The sequence below is a fragment of the Amblyraja radiata genome, chromosome 41 (genome assembly GCF_010909765.2).
Source record: "Amblyraja radiata isolate CabotCenter1 chromosome 41, sAmbRad1.1.pri, whole genome shotgun sequence".
NCBI lineage: Eukaryota > Metazoa > Chordata > Chondrichthyes > Rajiformes > Rajidae > Amblyraja > Amblyraja radiata.
The window spans coordinates 8,451,281-8,469,478 of record NC_045996.1 but is presented as its reverse complement, the minus strand read 5'-3'; the positions used below and the strand labels follow the sequence as shown (position 1 = coordinate 8,469,478).

The 18,198-nt window shown below is 46.2% G+C and overlaps 1 protein-coding gene across 1 annotated transcript in view; it reads left to right on the top strand.

The window, feature by feature from the left end:
* The first annotated feature begins 488 nt into the window (after nucleotides 1-488).
* dll3 (delta like canonical Notch ligand 3) overlaps nucleotides 489-18,198 on the top strand; it is a 30,362-nt gene continuing 12,652 nt past the window's right edge. Inside the window, exons 1-6 of the mRNA XM_033014284.1 lie at nucleotides 489-869; nucleotides 991-1,242; nucleotides 1,984-2,041; nucleotides 2,514-2,771; nucleotides 4,225-4,285; nucleotides 7,397-7,697. Of these exons, the coding sequence (XP_032870175.1) occupies nucleotides 822-869; nucleotides 991-1,242; nucleotides 1,984-2,041; nucleotides 2,514-2,771; nucleotides 4,225-4,285; nucleotides 7,397-7,697 (978 nt within the window). The 5' untranslated portion in view covers nucleotides 489-821. The remainder of the gene's footprint in view (nucleotides 870-990; nucleotides 1,243-1,983; nucleotides 2,042-2,513; nucleotides 2,772-4,224; nucleotides 4,286-7,396; nucleotides 7,698-18,198) is intronic.

The following is an 18,198-nucleotide window of genomic DNA, read 5'->3' as shown; positions in this document are numbered from 1 at the left end:
CAGAGAATCACAGGCGATTTGTTGAAATTAATCCATCGCAGTGGGCAAAAATCAACTTTATTAATAAAAAGAGTCCCATGAATTTTTAACCAGGATTTTTAACCCCCCCGCCAAAGGATTCAAATCGAAAGATTTATTTGATTTTTTTTTTTTAAATCGCAGGTGGTTTATTTATTTGCAGAATCAAAGTCGCCACAAGTTTGAATGTTGGGAAATGGATCAAAATGCTAGATCCATCACAGGAACTTTTCTGGAACTTGTTTGAATGTGAAAACGAATGCAAAATTAATGGCTTGGGATTAACTCACATGGGAGTCACGAGCTAAGAGTTAATGACTTTAAAAGATAGTTTCGGATGTTGGGTTATTTTTTTTTCTTCTTTCCCACTATTTATCCCCCCCCCCCCACCCCACCCCCTCCCAACACACATTCCCTGAATTGCATTTGGCCGTCAGAGAGGTGTTGAGAGCCTTTTGCTTGCGATCACAGGCTCCTGACAGCGTGTGATTGACGGAATCTCGCTCTCGACGGAAGCATATAAAGGGACGTAGCCGCCTGCCTCGCCATTCAAACACAGCAGAGACACAGAGCGAGAGAGGGAGCCCGCGGAGCGCTGACATCCACGGGAGTTAATCAAAGAACAAACAAAACCCCCCAACCCAACCCAGATTGATATCACAAAACGGAGAGGCAACCAAGTCTCTCCTGAATTCAGTCGACTTAAGCTTTGGAGAATTCTTCGATTTGCTGTGTTATAACGCTGACACGGTTTGGATTGTATCTGTTTCTAGCTTGCTGGACAGAGGCAAAGTCTATTCAGGATGGCTGCAGTTTTCTCGTGTGTTGTATTCCTGCTGTCCGTTGCCCAGGTAAGACTTCAATCCTGCTGAATAGCCCCATTTCTCTCACAAACCCCACTTGCTCATTCATTTTTGGTGGAAAATCTTAATTCTTCATTGCTTTTTTTTTTTTTTTTAAACCCTTTCTCAGACTTTTTGCACCGGCATCTTCGAGCTTAAAGTGGACTCGTTCAGCAGCCGCCAATCTGGGTTGTCTCGCAGTTGTCAGAGAGGCCAGCAGTGCGGCCGTTTCTTCCGGGTGTGTCTCAAGCATTATCAGGTCAACATCTCGCCTGAGCCTCCATGTACCTACGGAGTTGGCAACACACCGGTCTTGGGACCAGGAGGCGACATGATTCGCGATAGCGAGCCCATACGGATCCCCTTCCATTTCACATGGCCGGTAAGTATCGCCGCAGCGGGTAGAGCTACTGCCTCACAAAGCGCCGGTTCGATCCCGACCAAGGGGTGCTGTCTGTACAGAGTTTGCATGTTCTCCCTGTGACCTGCGTTGGTTTTGATCTGTTTCCTCCCCACACCCTCTTGACACTGTGTTTTTGATTTTCTGTTTTTGGATTGATTTCTGTTTTTAATTTGTGTCTCTGTGATGTCTTTATTACTTGTTATATTCCGATTATATGTTATTCCGATTACTATGTAAGGTGTCCTTGAGATGTCTGAAAGGCGCCCATTAAATTAAAAAAAACCAAAAAAAAAAACCCCTCCAAATATGTAAAGATTTGTAGGTTAATTGGCTTCGAAACTTAGAAAATAGGTGCAGCAGGAGGCCCCCATTAAGCTTCGGTTAAAAAAATGTAAATTGTAAAAAAAAAAGATAGTACAGGAATCGCTGATAGACGCGGAATGGGTGGGCCGAAGGGCCTGTTTCCGAGCTGTATTTTTTAGCTGCAAACAAGGCGCTAAAAAACGTACTCTTTCAGACGCGGCTGGAGTTTGGGATTACTATTTTCGATTTAAATTTTCAATAATTTGTGGTATTGGATTTTGGAGATTTTTGCAAATTAATATAAAGGTTGGAACTGGGCAGAAGAGAGGGGCGTTGATGCGATGGAGAGAGAGTTGTAGCGCCTAAGGGTGTCCGAGTAAGTTAGAGTGACAAATTGTTTATTTTTACTCTCTGCAGGGAACTTTCTCTCTGATCATCGAGGCATGGAATGCGGAATCTAACGAGCCCAGCACCGGTAAATCAATTCTCAATCTTATTACCAGAGGGCGCAGTGAATCGGTCGCGTTCAATGTATCGTTCTATACTCACTGCCGAAGAGAGACAGAAATGTTGGAATAACTCAGCGGGACAGGCGGCATCTCTGGAGAGAATGGACGGGTGACTTTTCTGAAGAACCCAAAACATCACCCATTCATTCCTTCTCTCCAGAGATGCCGCCTGTCCCGCTGAGTTACTCCAGCTTTTAAACCAGCATCTGCAGTTCCTACATAACATTCTTTGCCCTCCCGTTCGCCAGCTCCCCGCACTCGCCCTTCAGATGTACAGTCTGAGGAAGGGTTTCGGCCCGAAACGTTGCCTATTTCCTTCGCTCCATGGATGCTGCTGCACCCGCTGAGTTTCTCCAGCATTTTTGTCTACCTTCAGATGTACCTCCTTTCTCACCCTCTCCCCCATTCTTTCCATCTTCCCTCCACCCACATCAACAGATAACCCCCAGAACCTGATTAGCCGCCTGGCCACCGGTCGCCGCCTGGCGATAGGTGAGGACTGGTCTCAGGACGTCCAGACGGTGGAGCAGAGCGAACTGCGCTACAGCTATCATGTGGTGTGCGGCGAGTTTTACTACGGCGAGGGCTGTTCCGTCTACTGCCGACCCAGAGACGATAACTTTGGCCACTACATCTGCGATGAGACCGGCCAGCGAGTCTGCCTGCCCGGCTGGAAGGGCGATTACTGCTCCGAACGTAAGCTTGGCTCCCTCTCTATTGTGCTTTAAAAAATTAAACTGTTGGGGAAAAAAACACACACACACAGCGTTGGGGGAAGGAACAGAAAATACACAAAATGCTGGAGTAACTCGGAGGGTTGGTGCTGCCCGATCCGCTGAGTTACTGCCAGCAGTGTAGGTACAGAGAACTGCAGATGCTGGTTTACAAAAAAAAGTCACAACGTGCTGGAGTAACTCGCCTGACCCGTTGAATTACTCCAGCACTTTGTGTCTTTTTTTTTGTCTTAAACCAGCACCTGCAGTTCCCTGTATGTCCAGTGCTGGGGGAACTGGAGAGATTGGACCCAACCCTTCTGCTGACCCAACCTGTAACTGTGTCTATACATTCCCCATCAACAGATGCTGCCTGGCCCGCTGAGTTCCTCCAGCACTTTGTCTTTTGCTCAGGTTTCCAGCGTCTGCGGTTCCTCGCGTGACCAGACCGCTGGGGGAACTCTGCGGACCAGCGAGTGATTGCCGAGGTTTTATGTTCATTTTCTCCAGCTATTTGTTTGTTTGTTGTTCCCAATTACAGTATCTCTAACACAAGTGTCTCTATTTTGCTGCTTGTCCCACCGGGATATTTTCCAAAATCCAATTGACCAAAAGACATACAAATTCGTCGGCTAATTGGCTTTGATAAAGATTGTAAATTGTCCCTAGTATGTGTAGGATAGTGTTGGGAAACAACAGATACATTATTTGAGATAGTGCAAACTCACACCCTCAAAATCTTATTTGCAGAAATTAAATGACTCGATCTTTCTTGTTTGAAATCTTGCTTTAACTCCTTAAATATTGAGATTTGGGGCAATTCTCAATTGTAAATTTGGGAGGATTTCAAGATACCCGCAAAGCAAAATGAAAAAATAAACAGTTTGGGTCATTTTCCACACTTTGGTTGTGGGATTTCGGTCTGATACAACCTCCCATTGAAAAGGGGGATGAATGTGGCCGAGTTAAAAGCATATGTTCCGTCTGGTTAACTTATTCAAGTGTGTTAACACAAGCCGCCTCCCCTCGGAAGGGGGGACAACAAAGACAGCTGACACGCCACAGCTGAAGAATAACATTTGAATAAATTTCACCATGTTTTGAAAGGGCGGCAGTGTGCACAATAAAAGAGGCAACACGCGAGTGCAAGGATATGTTGGCATGGAAACTTAACTCCTCAATCGCGCTTGTTAAGGCCTCTTTTCAGATGGGGCAGTTTGCTTTGCTGGGTCTGTTCAGGGCTTTATCCTCCCGGGTGCTTAAGGGGAGCGCGGTTTAATAGAGACACACGAACTAAGCCCCTTTATTGCAGACAGCGAGCGTGTGTTATTGTTCCGGACGGAGCCTTGCCTGGGAGGAGTTAGCTGCGCCTGAAAACTCTTGAACCTGTTTGTACGCCTCTTAAAACATTATCCTCTCTTCCAAATATTTCACAGCTATTTGCTTGCTGGGTTGCCACGATAAATATGGATACTGTGGAAGGCCAGGAGAATGCATGTAAGTTTTGATTACTTTGTTCAAATTTTTTTTTTACATTACTCTCGAAACGGATTTATTATTTATTGGGATGTAGATGGGCAAGGAGAGTGTCGGCTGTCCCGAATTGGCCACAGGTGAGCCATTTCTAGCCTGCTGCTCAGGAGCTGAGAACACACCACATTGTTTACAGAAGATGTTGCAACGTCTCCCAACTTCAGCCAACTTTCAGATTTCCATTTTTGTTTTTGTTTTTGTTTTTCATCACAGTTGCCAAATTCTGCCAAATTTGCCAGTTTTTATCCTCGAATAGTTGCTCTACTCAACAGCCAAAAATCTGTAGCCTCCCTTTGAACTGGTATTTTGTTGGTTCACATGCTTGATCAATGGTGTTTCATCATTAATGTTTTATTATTATTAATAGTTAGTGTTTTCGGAGTCATTTGTGACTGTCACTGTATGTCATGTTGTTACTTGTGGGCGGAGCACCAAGGCAAATTCCTTGTATGTGAATACTTGGCCAATAAACGTACTTGCTTCTCAAAATAGATTGTTCGGCAAAACACTAAAAGTGCTGGAGGAACTAACTCAGCGGGCCAGGCAGCATCTGTGGAGGGAATAGACAGGTGATGTTTTGGCTCAGGACCCTTCTTCAGTCTGAAGAAGAGTCTGACCCTGAAGAATCAGTCTGAAGATGGGTCCCGACCTGAAATATTGAATGAGCTGCCTGGCCCGCTGGTATAAAGGCAGACGCGTAATCTACCTCCCCAGATGCTGCCTGGCCTGCTGAGTTATTCCAAGCTGAGGCCTTGTGTTTCCAGCATCTGTATCCATTTAGATTATTAGTCCAAATAGAATTACTGCTGCCATCATTCACCATTGAACATAAGAGAGTCCGAACATAAGTAGGCCATTCGGCCCCTCAAGCCTGTTCCACTGTTCGATATGACCATGGAGGATCTATGTTCTATCATTAGCCATGATAGAATGGCGGAATAGACTCGATGGGCTGAATGGCCTAATTCTGCCCCTAGAACCTTTGAACATGATGGCCTCAACCCCTCTTCTGAGTCATGTCCAGCACTTTAAATTGTTTAATCTATTAAATATCCATCTATCTCAACCTTAAAAATATCCAATGATTTTCACCATGGTCTCTACCCCCCCTGAGGCAGAGAATTCCAGAGATTCACCACCCTCTGCGAGAAAAAAAATCTATGCATCTCAGTTTTAAGTAACTAGCCGCCTAACTTGGAACTATGAAACCCCTGTCCTTGACTCCCCTACAAGTGGAAATGCCTCAATATCTACTTTCCCATGCGCGTGTAGCATTTTATATATTTGAGTATCAGTTTTTTAAACTCCAAGGAATACAGACCCAAAATATCAATGCTATCTTGAAAGACAACCCTCTCATTATGGGATGTTTAAGAAGGAACTGCAGATGCTGGAAAAATCGAAGGTAGATAAAAATGCTGGAGAAACTCAGCGGGTGAGGCAGCATCTATTTAGTCTGAAGAAGGATATCGACCATAAATGTCACCTATTCCTTCGCTCCATAGATTCTGCCTCACCCGCTGAGTTTCTCCAGCATTTTTATCTACCCTCTCATTACAGAATTTGCCGAGTCCATCTCCTTTAGGTTAATATTTCCAGTTCTCCATTTATACGTTTATACTTCACATACAAGGAATTTGCCTTGGTGCTCCGCCCGCAAGTGACAACATGACAAACAGTGACAATTAGGAATAAAACATTAAACATTAATAATAAAACATTATTGATTAAACATGGTTATTAAATAAAATACCAGTGCAAAAGGAGGCTACAGATTTTTGGTTATTGAGTAGAGCTACTACTCGTGGGGGGAAAAAAGCTGTTTTTATGTCTGGCTGTGGCAGCTTTGACAGTCCGGAGTCGCCTTCCAGAGGGAAGTGATTCAAAGAGAGAAGATTAAGCAGAATCCAGAGAGCATGTTAAGGGGGAACAAAAGAGTAGGTAGGGAGAGAAGAAGGGCCTCCAAAGACTGAAATGGATATCCCTAAGTGGAACCGCAGGAGATGGACTCGGTTGCCTATTTCCTTCGCTCCATAGATGCTGCTGCACCCGCTGAGTTTCTCCAGCACTTTTGTCTATCTTCGATTTTCCAGCATCTGCAGTTCCTTGTTAAACATTTAAAAGACATTTGTGCCTGTACATCGATAGGAAAGGTTTCGAGATTTAAGGGGCTGTCCCACTGTACGAGCTAATTCAAGAGCTCTCCCGAGTTAAAAAAAAAAAAATCAAACTCGTGGTAAGCACGTAGAACGAACGTAGCGGGTACGTCGGAGCTCGGGGACGTCTCTTAGCGGCTCGTAACGCTAACGGCAACTCAGGAAACGCGGTAACCTCGTGAAGACTCGTGAAGATTTTTCAACATGTTGAAAAATGTCCACGAGAGCCCCGAGTACCTACGAGCGGCCATTACCGTTATTCTCCGAGTTTGAATCGGGGGGGGGGGGGAACGCGGGAGAGCTCTTGAATTAGCTCGTATAGTGGGACGGCCCCTTTATTGATTAAACCTGAGCAAATGTTGGGGAAGTCCAGAACTAGGGGTCACAGTTTAAAGATAAGGGGGAAATCTTTTAGGACCGAGATGAGGAAAATATTTTTCACACAGAGAGTGGTGAATCTCTGGAATTCTCTGCCACAGAAGCTAGTTGAGGCCAGTTCATTGGCTATATTTAAGAGGGAGTTAGATGTGGCCCTTGTGGCTAAAGGGATCAGGGGGTATGGAGAGAAGGCAGGGATGGGATACTGAGTTGGATGATCAGCCATGATCATATTGAATGGCGGTGCAGGCTCGAAGGGCCGAATGGCCTACTCCTGCTATTTTCTATGTTTCTAATAGTAATCAAATTCTTGATTAGTAAGAATGTCAGGTGTTATAGGGAGAAGCCAGAAAAATGGGGTTGAGAGGAAAAGATAGATCAGCCATGATTGAATGGCGCAGACTTGATGGCCTAATTCTGCTCCCAGTACTTGTGAAATGGGACTAGCTTAGACATGCATGTTGGTTGAGTTGGTCTGAAGGGGCTTTTCCCATGTTGTATGACTCTCTGAATGCCTGACTACGTCCTGTCTTTCTTCTAGATGTCGCATTGGTTGGCAGGGGCGGTTCTGCGATCAGTGCATTCGCTATCCCGGCTGCCTCCACGGTGTGTGCCAGGAACCCTGGAAGTGCAATTGCCAGGAGGGCTGGGGTGGCCTCTTCTGCAACCAGGACCTCAACTACTGCACCAACCACAAGCCGTGCACGCACGGAGCCACCTGCTCCAACACCGGCCAAGGGAGTTACACCTGTACCTGTAAGCCCGGCTACAGCGGCACCAACTGCCAGATCGAGACCAATGAATGCGACAGCAATCCCTGCAGGAACGGAGGCAGCTGCACGGTAAGTGACGCATTTAAACCAGGCTGCGGACTGGGCTGATCCAGCCACCACCACTGTACGGCACAGTACGTGATCCACACACATGCACAAAGGTCTTCTCTGAAACCTAGTGGCGTATTTCCTCATTGTTGTTTCAATATTGACGGTACTTGCTGTGTGTAATTAGCCACCTTATTTCCAGCCATATGAACCTCGCCCATAATACCAACTCTCTTGTCATGCCTTGGGACCTTCAGGAAGGCAAGGGTTTCATTTCTCTGCAGAAGCATCTGTTTATTAAGACTTCAAACTCTAGCACAGATGAGGAGATGAGGCCAGGGGCAGATCAGCCATGATTGTATTCCATGGCGGGGCAGTCTTGAGGGGCCGAGTGGCCAGCTCCTGGTCCAATGTTCTCATCCTCTGGTGTTCTGCAGTTCTCATTTCTCTCCTGTCCCAGCGTCAGGGAAGGTGGACAATCAATGATCTGAGGACAGGCTGGTTCTGGAATTCTGATCATCAACTCCTGTTGTGTTTTGAGTTGAGTTGGTGGCCATTTGAGTGTTGGGTTTGACCTGGGATCTGGATTGAGTTGTTGTCTAGTGCATTGGAGAAATGCAGAAATGCAGTCTGTGGAATTCTCTGCCTCAGAGGGTGGTGGAGGCCGGTTCGCTGGATGCTTTCAAGAGAGAGCTAGATAGGGCTCTTAAAGATAGCGGAGTCAGGGGATATGGGGAGAAGGCAGGGATGATCAGCCATGATCACATTGAATAGCGGTGCTGGCTCTAAGGGCCAAATGGCCTCCTCCAGCAACTATTGTCTATTGTCTATTGACACCGAGATGTGGTGGATGGTTACCATGGAAGAGTTTAAACGTATTATGCTGGAAGTCATTTACTTCGACACACTGGAAGTAATGCTGGATCGGTGGAAGACAGGTGTGATTTAAAACTAGATGTGGTTTATGTTGGGGGCACAGGCAACATAGCATGGAGAGGCTGAAGTTGGTGTATGACCAAACCTCAGCTGAGCCCCCCCACTGTGGGGGAAACTCGGGCAGGGGGGTTCTAGTGAAACACCAGGCGATACTTGGGACTCTCGCAGCTGGGATTGGCTGGGCCAGTGGCAAGGAACCAGAGCTTGGGATGGGATCGGAGAAGATGATTTATGTTCTTTTAATACTTAACCAAGGAAACCTCCGAGAGACTCTTGTGTGAGCGTGAGGAGGTGTTACTTCACCCCTACCTAGAGCTTGTCAGCCTATTACACCCAGATACAGACCAGGCAAAGGAACACCTTGCTGTTTTAAGACACAACATGCTGGAGTAACTCAGCGGGACAGGCAGCATCTCTGGAAGAAATGGGTAACGTTTCGGGTCGCGACCCTTCTTCAGACGGCTGACCTGAAACATCACCCATCCCTTCTCTCCAGAGATACTGCCTGTCCCACTGAGTTACTCCAGCATCTTCGATTTAAACCAGCATCTGCAGTTCCTTCGTACCCACTTTGCATTTTAGACCCAGGCGTTCCAACATTATTTTGTTTTATTCTATATATTTATTATAAGCAACTTTATTCTGTTGAGATTATTGAAAATTACAATTGTATTCGGGAGATGCATACAAGGTGGAATTATTTTATCATAGTTTAGTTTGGAGATATAGTACGGAAACTGGCCCTTCGGCCCACCATGTCCGTGCTGTCCCTGTACGCTCACACTATCCTACATACTGGGGACAATTTACGATTTTTGTCGAAGCCAATTAACCAACAAACCTATATGTCTTTGGAGTGTGGGAGGAAACCGGAGCACCCGGAGAAAACCCACGTGGTCTGGGGCAGAATGTACAGGCGACTCCCACAGTCAGGATCAAACCTGGTTCTCTGGCGCTGTAAGGCAATAACTCCACATCCACCCAAGATATTTAGCCTTGTGTACATTGTAGAGATGCTGATGTGATCAAATAACTGATTGAAATGCCTTCTCAAAAAATGGAGGGAAAAACGAGATCTACTCTGTGGCCATCGGTACAGGTTAGCAGAGATATGTGTAGGAAGGAACTGCAGATGCTGGTTTAAACCGAAGGTAGACACAAAAAAACTGGAGTAACTCAGCGGGACAGGCGGCATGTCTGGAGAGAAGAAGGACTGGATGACGTTTTGGTTGGTGTCCCTTCTTCACAGACCTGAGTTTGATCTTTGGTCCACATCTGAGTTCTCGAACACTGAAACTGCAAGCGAGGCATCAAATCCTATCTGGGTGATGAACCGTGGCAGAATTTTCAGACGTGACCTTCGGTCACACGAGCCATTACAACCAAGCCTGTGTGTTGAAGAAGGGTTAATTCTGGGAATTGGATCCCCCTCTCCCTTCAGATGTACAATGACTCCATGGCCAGTAATGCTGACATCCTGTGGAAATATACACATCTCCTTGAAACCTACTTCCTTACCCTAATATAGATAGCTTTGTTCTGGTCCCTAGCAATTTATATCCAGTTATTCTTCTGTGAAGCATGTGAGATATTTACACGTTTATTAAGGTTGGTTTCTCTCCTAAAGGGAACGGGCTCCCTCAATCCATTCTGTCCAGATCCCTTGACATTCTGTCAAATCTCCTCTTAAGAAAACAGTCCCAATCTTTCCGATCTACCCTCATAAAGGCTGTAGAGGCCAAGTCAGTGGATATTTTTAAAGCAGAGTTGGATAGATAGATTCTTGATTAGTACGGGTGTCGGGGGTTATGGGGAGAAGGCAGGAGATGGGGTTAGGAGGTGGAGATAGATCAGCCATGATTGAATGGCGGAGGAAACTGGATGGGCCGAATGGGCTAATTCTACACCTATCACATGACCTTATGTTCCTCATCCTGGGATCAGCTCTTCTTGCCCTTTTTTGGACATTCTATTCCTATCGTGACACATAAGTTCTCCGCGTTAGACCTCATCTGCCCACCTCCGCAGCCCTGTTGCAACCTATCTCTTACCCCCTATGCAGCTCGCACTCCTGCAGTTATCTCGCCCTGGCATTGGCGCTTGTAAAACATCCAACAACCGGCACGATGGTGCAGCGGGGGAGTTGCTACCTCACAGCGCCGGAGACCCGGGTTTGATCCCGACTACGGGTGCTGTCTGTACGGAGTTTGCACGTTCTCCCCGTGACCGCGTGGGTTTTCTTCGGCTTCCTCCAAAGACGTGCCGGTTTGTCGGTAAATTGGCTTGGTATAAAATGTAAAATTTGTCCCTAGTGTGTGTAGGATCGTGTTAATATGCGGGGATCGCTGGTCGGCACAGACCCGGTGGGCCGAAGGGCCTGTTTCTGCGCTATATCTCTAAACTCCCGGTCTGCAAAGCTGCAACTGGTCTTTGGCATCCACAGCCGGTTGTGGAGGCGCGTCGAGTCCGACCGCCCTTTGTGCAATGGGATGGTTTGGTTCCAATTCTGCGAATGCATTCCCCGCGTGTTTGCAATTGTACGCTCGTGGGAAATGTTCTTTGACCCATGTCTCATGTGAGAGTCTAGCCAGTTGACTAGGTGCCCAAAAACAGGGTGGGGTGGTAAATGTTGACGAGCTTGTTTGTATCCAAAGTCCATGCTAAAGCCTTACATTGGGTTCGGGAAAGTGAGGTTCCCCTCGTATGAAGGTAGTGGAATGGTAACCTTAGCAGTAGGCCAGATGTGGATTCACATCTGTCTGCATTGATAGTCCGTACAGACTTTATTGGCCAAGTATTCCCATACAAGGAATTTGCCTTGGTGCTCCGCCCACAAGTAACAACATGACATAGTGACAGTTATGAATGGCTCAGAAAACACTAAACATTAATAATAATAAAACATTAATGATAAAACACCATCCTTAACAAAACCAAAGTTCTTGAGCAAGTGAATAGAACTCTAATTTTCACACTCATATCTCAAGTTTCCCTCTCCCCCGACTCAGTCTGAAGGTGGGGCTCGACCCAAAACATCACCCGTTCCTTCTCTCCAGAGATGCTGCCCGTCCCGCTGAGTTACTCCAGCATTTTGTGTCTATCTTCGGTGTAAACCAGCATCTGCAGTTCCTTCCCACATATTGTATAACGTGGTCTGGATGCATGGCCTCTGTGAGATTTTTCCCTGGAATTAAGATTGGAGCTTTATTCCCTCAACGCCCCTTCCTCTCCATACCCTCGAGGGGTTAAAGTCATTCGTGAGCAACAGGCATTGTTGTCCCAACAATCTCCTGTCGTATTTCCGACTGGATTTTGCTCACCATTGAAGTCAACAGGAAGGAACCTCGATCAATGTGCTAATCAGGAATGTGATCTTGAACGACCTGTTTTACATCGCGGCTCACAGTTAAAGTTGCCTTGTTATTTACCTCTCTGGGAAGCTGAAGCAGAGAGCGTGCAAAGTCCATTCTGATCCCGATGGGAATCGCATATCCACTCCACCATCGCACTGATTCCCAAACCCAGATCTTTGCCTTGCTACCCAACTACAGCCCGCACTCTTTATCCTGCCCTCTGCTGCCCCTGTCTACATCCCATCATTCTGCCCCATGTTTTCAGTGTTGGACGTTCAAACTCCGTGGAAGGACCATTTTGATCTTCTTCCACAGCTTGGTTCTCATGGAGTGTGAGAGTCTAAGAATCTATTCTGGACCTGGACGTGGGTGAGCCAGTTTTGGACCACTGTCTATTCCCTGCTGATATAGTCCATGTGTCTGACTGTCCCCAGGATAGGGGGAGGTCTCCAGTGTAGGCATAAACCTGGATAGGGGAAGTTCCCCTAGATAGGGTAGGTTACCCAGGACTAGGTTGGCATGGTGGCACAGCAGTAGAGTTGCTGCCTTACAGCGCCACAGATCCGGGTTCGATCCTGACGGTACGGAGTTTGTACGTTCTCCCAGTGACCTTACGGGTTTTCTCCGGGAGCTCCGGTTTCATCCCACACTCCAAAGGCGTACAGGTTTGTGGTTAATTTGGCTCCTGTAAATTATAAATGTGTCGGATAGTGTTAGTGTGCGGGGATCGCTGGTCGGCGCGGACTTGGTGGGCCGAAGGGCCTGTTTCAAGACCTGCTGTCACCATGGGAAGAGGAATCGCGCACGTTCCTCTTTCATGCCCTGGCGACAAGCATGATCTCGTTCAAGAAGTGTTGATGGTTCCAGAACAAGTGCAGAATGAATTTATACCTCAGACCCGTGATTAAATCTTCCACATCTTATCAGCAAAGCAGCTTTAGATGCGTTTGCCAATTACGTCATTGGACCCTTTTGTCTTATTTGAAATTCAATTAAATCTACTCTGTAAATTATCGAAGAAAAACATATTGGTGTCATCTACACATATCAGTCCAAAGAGATGTGCGCATTTTTAAAGATAGACACAAAACGTTGGAGTGACTCGGTGGGTCAGGCAGCATCTCCGGAGATAAGGAATAGGTGACGTTTCGGGTCGAGACCTTTCTGCACATTCCTAAATCTAGGTTAAGCAAGGGCTCCATTCCTGAGAACTGCCTGATAACTAATTGTGTCATAAGTCAGAAATATCCATTTTCTTTAGTAAACCACTATTGTATTGGTTTATGCTGGAAAACGCACACACACGCACACACACGCGCACACACACACACACACACACACACACACACACACACACACACACACACACACACACACACACACACACACACACACGCTATAATTCTCTCATGTCAATGAATATTCAACCTAACACGACCCGTAATTAAACGAATGGAATATATGCAGTATCCGCTATTAATAAATATCATACCACATTATTATTACCATCGTCAACAAATACTTGAGTTTTTGGGAGATTTTGCATAAAGTCAGATGTCCATAAGGCAGGTCCTGCATATTCTCCAGGGGCTCCTGTGCTAAATACTTAACATGGTGACCTTTCCTTCAGTCATCATGACCTAAGCTTTGGAAATATCCCTTCCCTCTCTCCCTCTCTCCCCTTTTAAGATGCTTTAAAACCTACACCTTTAACTTCCTACTTTGACCAAGCTTCCTGGTCACTAGCTCTATATCCCCCCCCCCCCCCCCCCCCCCCCCCCCCCCCCGTGAATCACCTTTAGGATATTCGGCTCCATTAGTGTAGAGGTGTTTGTAGATGTTATTTGCTGAGAATTCAAGAATTCCATGCATTGATCTTGTTTGATCTTGCTTCACATTGAATATGAGGGTCGGCAAAGCTCAAACGGCAAAGTACGTGGCGATGAGTTAAGTCTTGCTCGTAACACATCAGTGAATTGTGCCGTGGCCTTCATCTACAATGGTGGCACGGTAGAGTTGCTGCCTTACTGCGCTTGCAGCGCCAGAGGCCCGGGTTCGATCCCGACTACGGGTGCTGTCTGTACGGAGTCTGTACGTTCTCCCCGTGACCTGCGTGGGTTTTCTCCGAGATTTTTGCTTTCCTCCCACACTCCAAAGACTTGCAGGTTTGTAGGTTAATTGGCTTGGTATAAGTATAAATTGTAAATTGTCCCTAATGTGTGTGTGTGTGTGTAGGGTAGTGTCAATGTGCTGGGATCGCTGATCGGTGCAGAATCGATGGGCCGAAGGGCCTGTTTCCGCGCAGTATCTCTGAACTGAACAACATAGAAGGCACACTATGGATATGTTGATGTTATTGTTTCAGAGGCCATGTCTCCCATTAACGTACATTTGGTTTGATCTTGTGTCATCTTGGTTGTCAAGGTGACAACTGATGTTCGTGTGCAGTCAGACTTAGTTATCCAGATCCAGGAATTAATCCAAGGAAAAACAAGATTTGAGGATCTCTACTCCAGTTCGGGGCAGGATATGGAATCCAGGGCAGATTAAGGATCCAGGATCTGACTCGAGATCTGTTCCTGGGTTAGATAGATGATGTAGAGGAAGGAACTGCAGATATGTAATACCCAGCGATATGGACATTGACTTCTCTAACTTCAGATAGCCCTTGCTTTCTCTCTCCATCCCCTTCCCCTTCCCAGTTCTCCCACTCGTCTTACTGTGCTGGTTTAAATCGCGTCATCGACATATCAGGGAAAGAGATGAGGAAGCAGGTCTGAAGACATGAAGCAAAAACTGTTCTATATATCCAATAAACATCTTCTTGCCTAAGGCGTGCACAGCCTAAAGTTGTCGGTCAACTTGTTCTATTTGATCTTGTTTGTGCACGTCGGGTTGATTGCATTAGTCGAAACAGGGTGGACCACGTGAAGGTTGCAATCTCCCACCCCATCCAATAAACAGCCCAGGTGAGTCTCTATAGCTACACCTTTGATCTGAAGATAGTGCGTGGAGTTGAAGGAAAGGTTGCTCAATGAGATGACAAATTCAAACTTAGTTTTTGTTTCTCTCTTAGTATAGTCAGGGCAAGTCCCGCAGCCTCACGATGTACACATTACAGGACAAAGAAGCTCTTTCTTCTTCCTCCCCCCTATTAATCCATCTGGTCACCCCCTGTCTGACATCTTCCCTACCCATTCCTCCACAACCTTCTGTCTTAGTTTCATTCTCTTTCTCAGTTTTGCTAAAGGATCCCAGAGCTGAAATATTACCAGTTTCTCTTCCCAACGATGCTGCTTGACCTCCTGAGTGTTTAGCGCTGTTTTTGTTTTCAATGTTTAAGGCTGCAGGTACGGGTTGCATGACTCTAACTCGGGTAGAGAATCGCTTCATGGTTGCTTCACGACAAGATCAGTTGATAATCAACTGTTCAACCGGGGGAACAGGATCAGTTATTGATCAGAGCCCGAGGGAAGTGTCAGTTAATGATTTGGGGCAGAAGAGCGAGGCGAGTTAATGATCCGATCTCGTGAACAACGTTAGTTAACGATTGCATGTGGGGGACAAGATTAGTTACAAAATAATAATTAGTTAGCATCTGGTCATTGCTGGCAAGGTCGGTACTTGTGCCCCACCACAAATTGATTGATTGAAAGAAGCAGCATAGAAACTGGCCCTTCAGCCCATTCAGTCCCTGTCCCCCATCGATCACACTGCCTCAATGTTATCCCACTTTTGCATCCACTCCTGAGAACGTGGATGTTAAAGTGAGGGGCTTTATGTTAACTTTGATGATAAAACAGATTATTGGAAGCAATTGCAATGGTCACTTCTTCTTCTTGTCCAGTCCACACACACACAAGGCTCGAAGTTGTTCAGCCAGAGCTGGGCACACGTCTTGGCATCTGCACACAATGGTGTCTGTCTTGTCACTTCTTGTGCGTGGTGGTGGAAACAGGGCCTTGAGGTGAACGTTCTTTCCTTGACCCCAAGGAAGGTCTTTCCTTGACCCCAATGGTCACTAAACCTTCCTGTAGAAAGACTGAGATTGACATGAACCAAACACGTGGATTTGTTTACGGAAAGATTGTGTCTGATTAATGATCAAATTACACTGAGGGATGATGGAGTAAGGCAGTGTATCTGTGTACTGCTTACCAAGTGTGCAAAATAGTACCTGTTGTTGTGACGATACTGGAACAGCTTGGCTAGTTCTGTAACATCGATCTTCATTACTGTGGCTGAGGTGCTGGCTGAACCCATAACCTGTCCTGTATCTAATGTTCACTCCCATTTCTTGACATCAGCTTGGGGGTTGATAGGGGTGGCAGAGTGGTTGCGTCTGTCAGCAAAACCAGGTTCAATCCTGACGTCGGGCATGTGCGTGCGTGTGGGGTCGATGGTGAGGACACACAAGGTTATTCCCTCCTGTGTTCATGACCACCACTGCCACCTCCTTTAGATCTGTCCTGCCAGGTGGACTGGTCATATTACAGTGCAGGCATCGGGCACGTTATCTATTAGGTTCTTGGTTCTTGGTTTCTTGGTCCTCCAAAATATTCCAAATGGAATTTAAACTGGAGGTGGTGAAGGGAGGGCTTAGAGAGGTATGAGATCCACTGTGAATGTGGCTCAAGAGCAAAATCAGTCAATGATTGGGATCAAGCACGGGATGACTTAATGGATGGCGTGGAGTTTGATGAGAAGCTGATACGGAATTGATCAATCTGCACAAGTTATAGGATCAGTAATGATTGGGGCTTATGTTATTGATTGGAGCTTGATTCACTAATGGGTTGGTGATCAGGAACTATCAGGGCCCCACTACTAGTTCAGTTATAGACCGGGGATCTGGGACAAGGCCAGTTCCCAGCAGTGGATCGGGCAAAGATTAGTACACAAGTCCAGGGTTAGATAATGGTTCCTTATGGCTATGAGGTTCAGGATCAGCTAATGATGGGAGATCAGGATCGGCTGGTGGTCGGGGCTCAGGATCCAGATAGCTAAACAATGGGTGAGTTGTAGGATCAGGATTATTTACAAGATGGGATTAGCGACGTGATTAGTTAGTGATTGGGGCGCTGGTGTGGAATCAGTACAATTTAATACTGGCCTTTTAGAAATCCAGGGTCAAATTTTGGATCAGTTGATAATTGGGATTGCATTGAATGGAGGTGCTGGCTCGAAGGGCTGAATGGCACCTATTGTCTATTGAGAATCAATTATTGGAAGTGCTAATACAGAATCAGATTACGGGCATGAACAAGAACAGTTAATAAAGGAAGAGACACAAAATGCTCGATTAACTCAACGGGTCAGGCAGCATCTGTGGTGAAATAGAATAGGTGACCTTTCGGGTTGAGATCCTTCATCAGACTAGTTAATAATTTGGATCTGGTAGTGCCTTAACTAATGATTGTTATTCTGATAGTGGATTAGTTGATGGAAGGGAATCTGGTACAGGCTCATTGTCATTGTGGTGCTGGCTCGAAGGGCCGAATGGCCTACTCCTGCACCTATTGTCTATTGATTAAGACCCGGCTGCTGGAATAGTTGAAGATTATAGAAACATAGAAAATAGGTGCAGGAGTAGGCCATTCGGCCCTTCGAGCCTGCACCGCCATTCAATATGATCATGGCTGATCATCCAACTCAGTATCCCGTACCTGTCTTCTCTCCATACCCCCTGATCCCTTTAGCCACAAGGGCCACATCTAACTCTCTCTTAAATATAGCCAATGAACTGGCCTCAACTACCTTCTGTGGCAGAGAATTCCATAGATTCACCACTCTCTGTGTGAAAAATGATTTTCTCATCTCGGTCCTAAAAGACTTCCCTCTTATCCTTAAACTGTGACCCCTTGTTCTGGACTTCCCCAACATCGGGAACAATCTTCCTGCATCTAGCCTGTCCAAACCCTTAAGAATTTTGTAAGTTTCTATAAGATCCCCCCTCAATCTTCTAAATTCTAGCGCGTACAAGCCGAGTCTATCCAGTCTTTCTTCATATGAAAGTCCTGCCATCCCAGGAATCAGTCTGGTGAACCTTCACTGTATTCCCTCTATGGCAAGAATGTCTTTCCTCAGATTAGGAGACCTAATGCTGGCACCAACATCATTGCTGAGGGCTTGGGTATGGGAGCAGGTACAGGACGAGCTGGTGAATTGGGGAATTGGGCAGTGGATAGATTAAGGATTAGGACTCCTTTCCACTGTTCGTAGATTAACTGTCC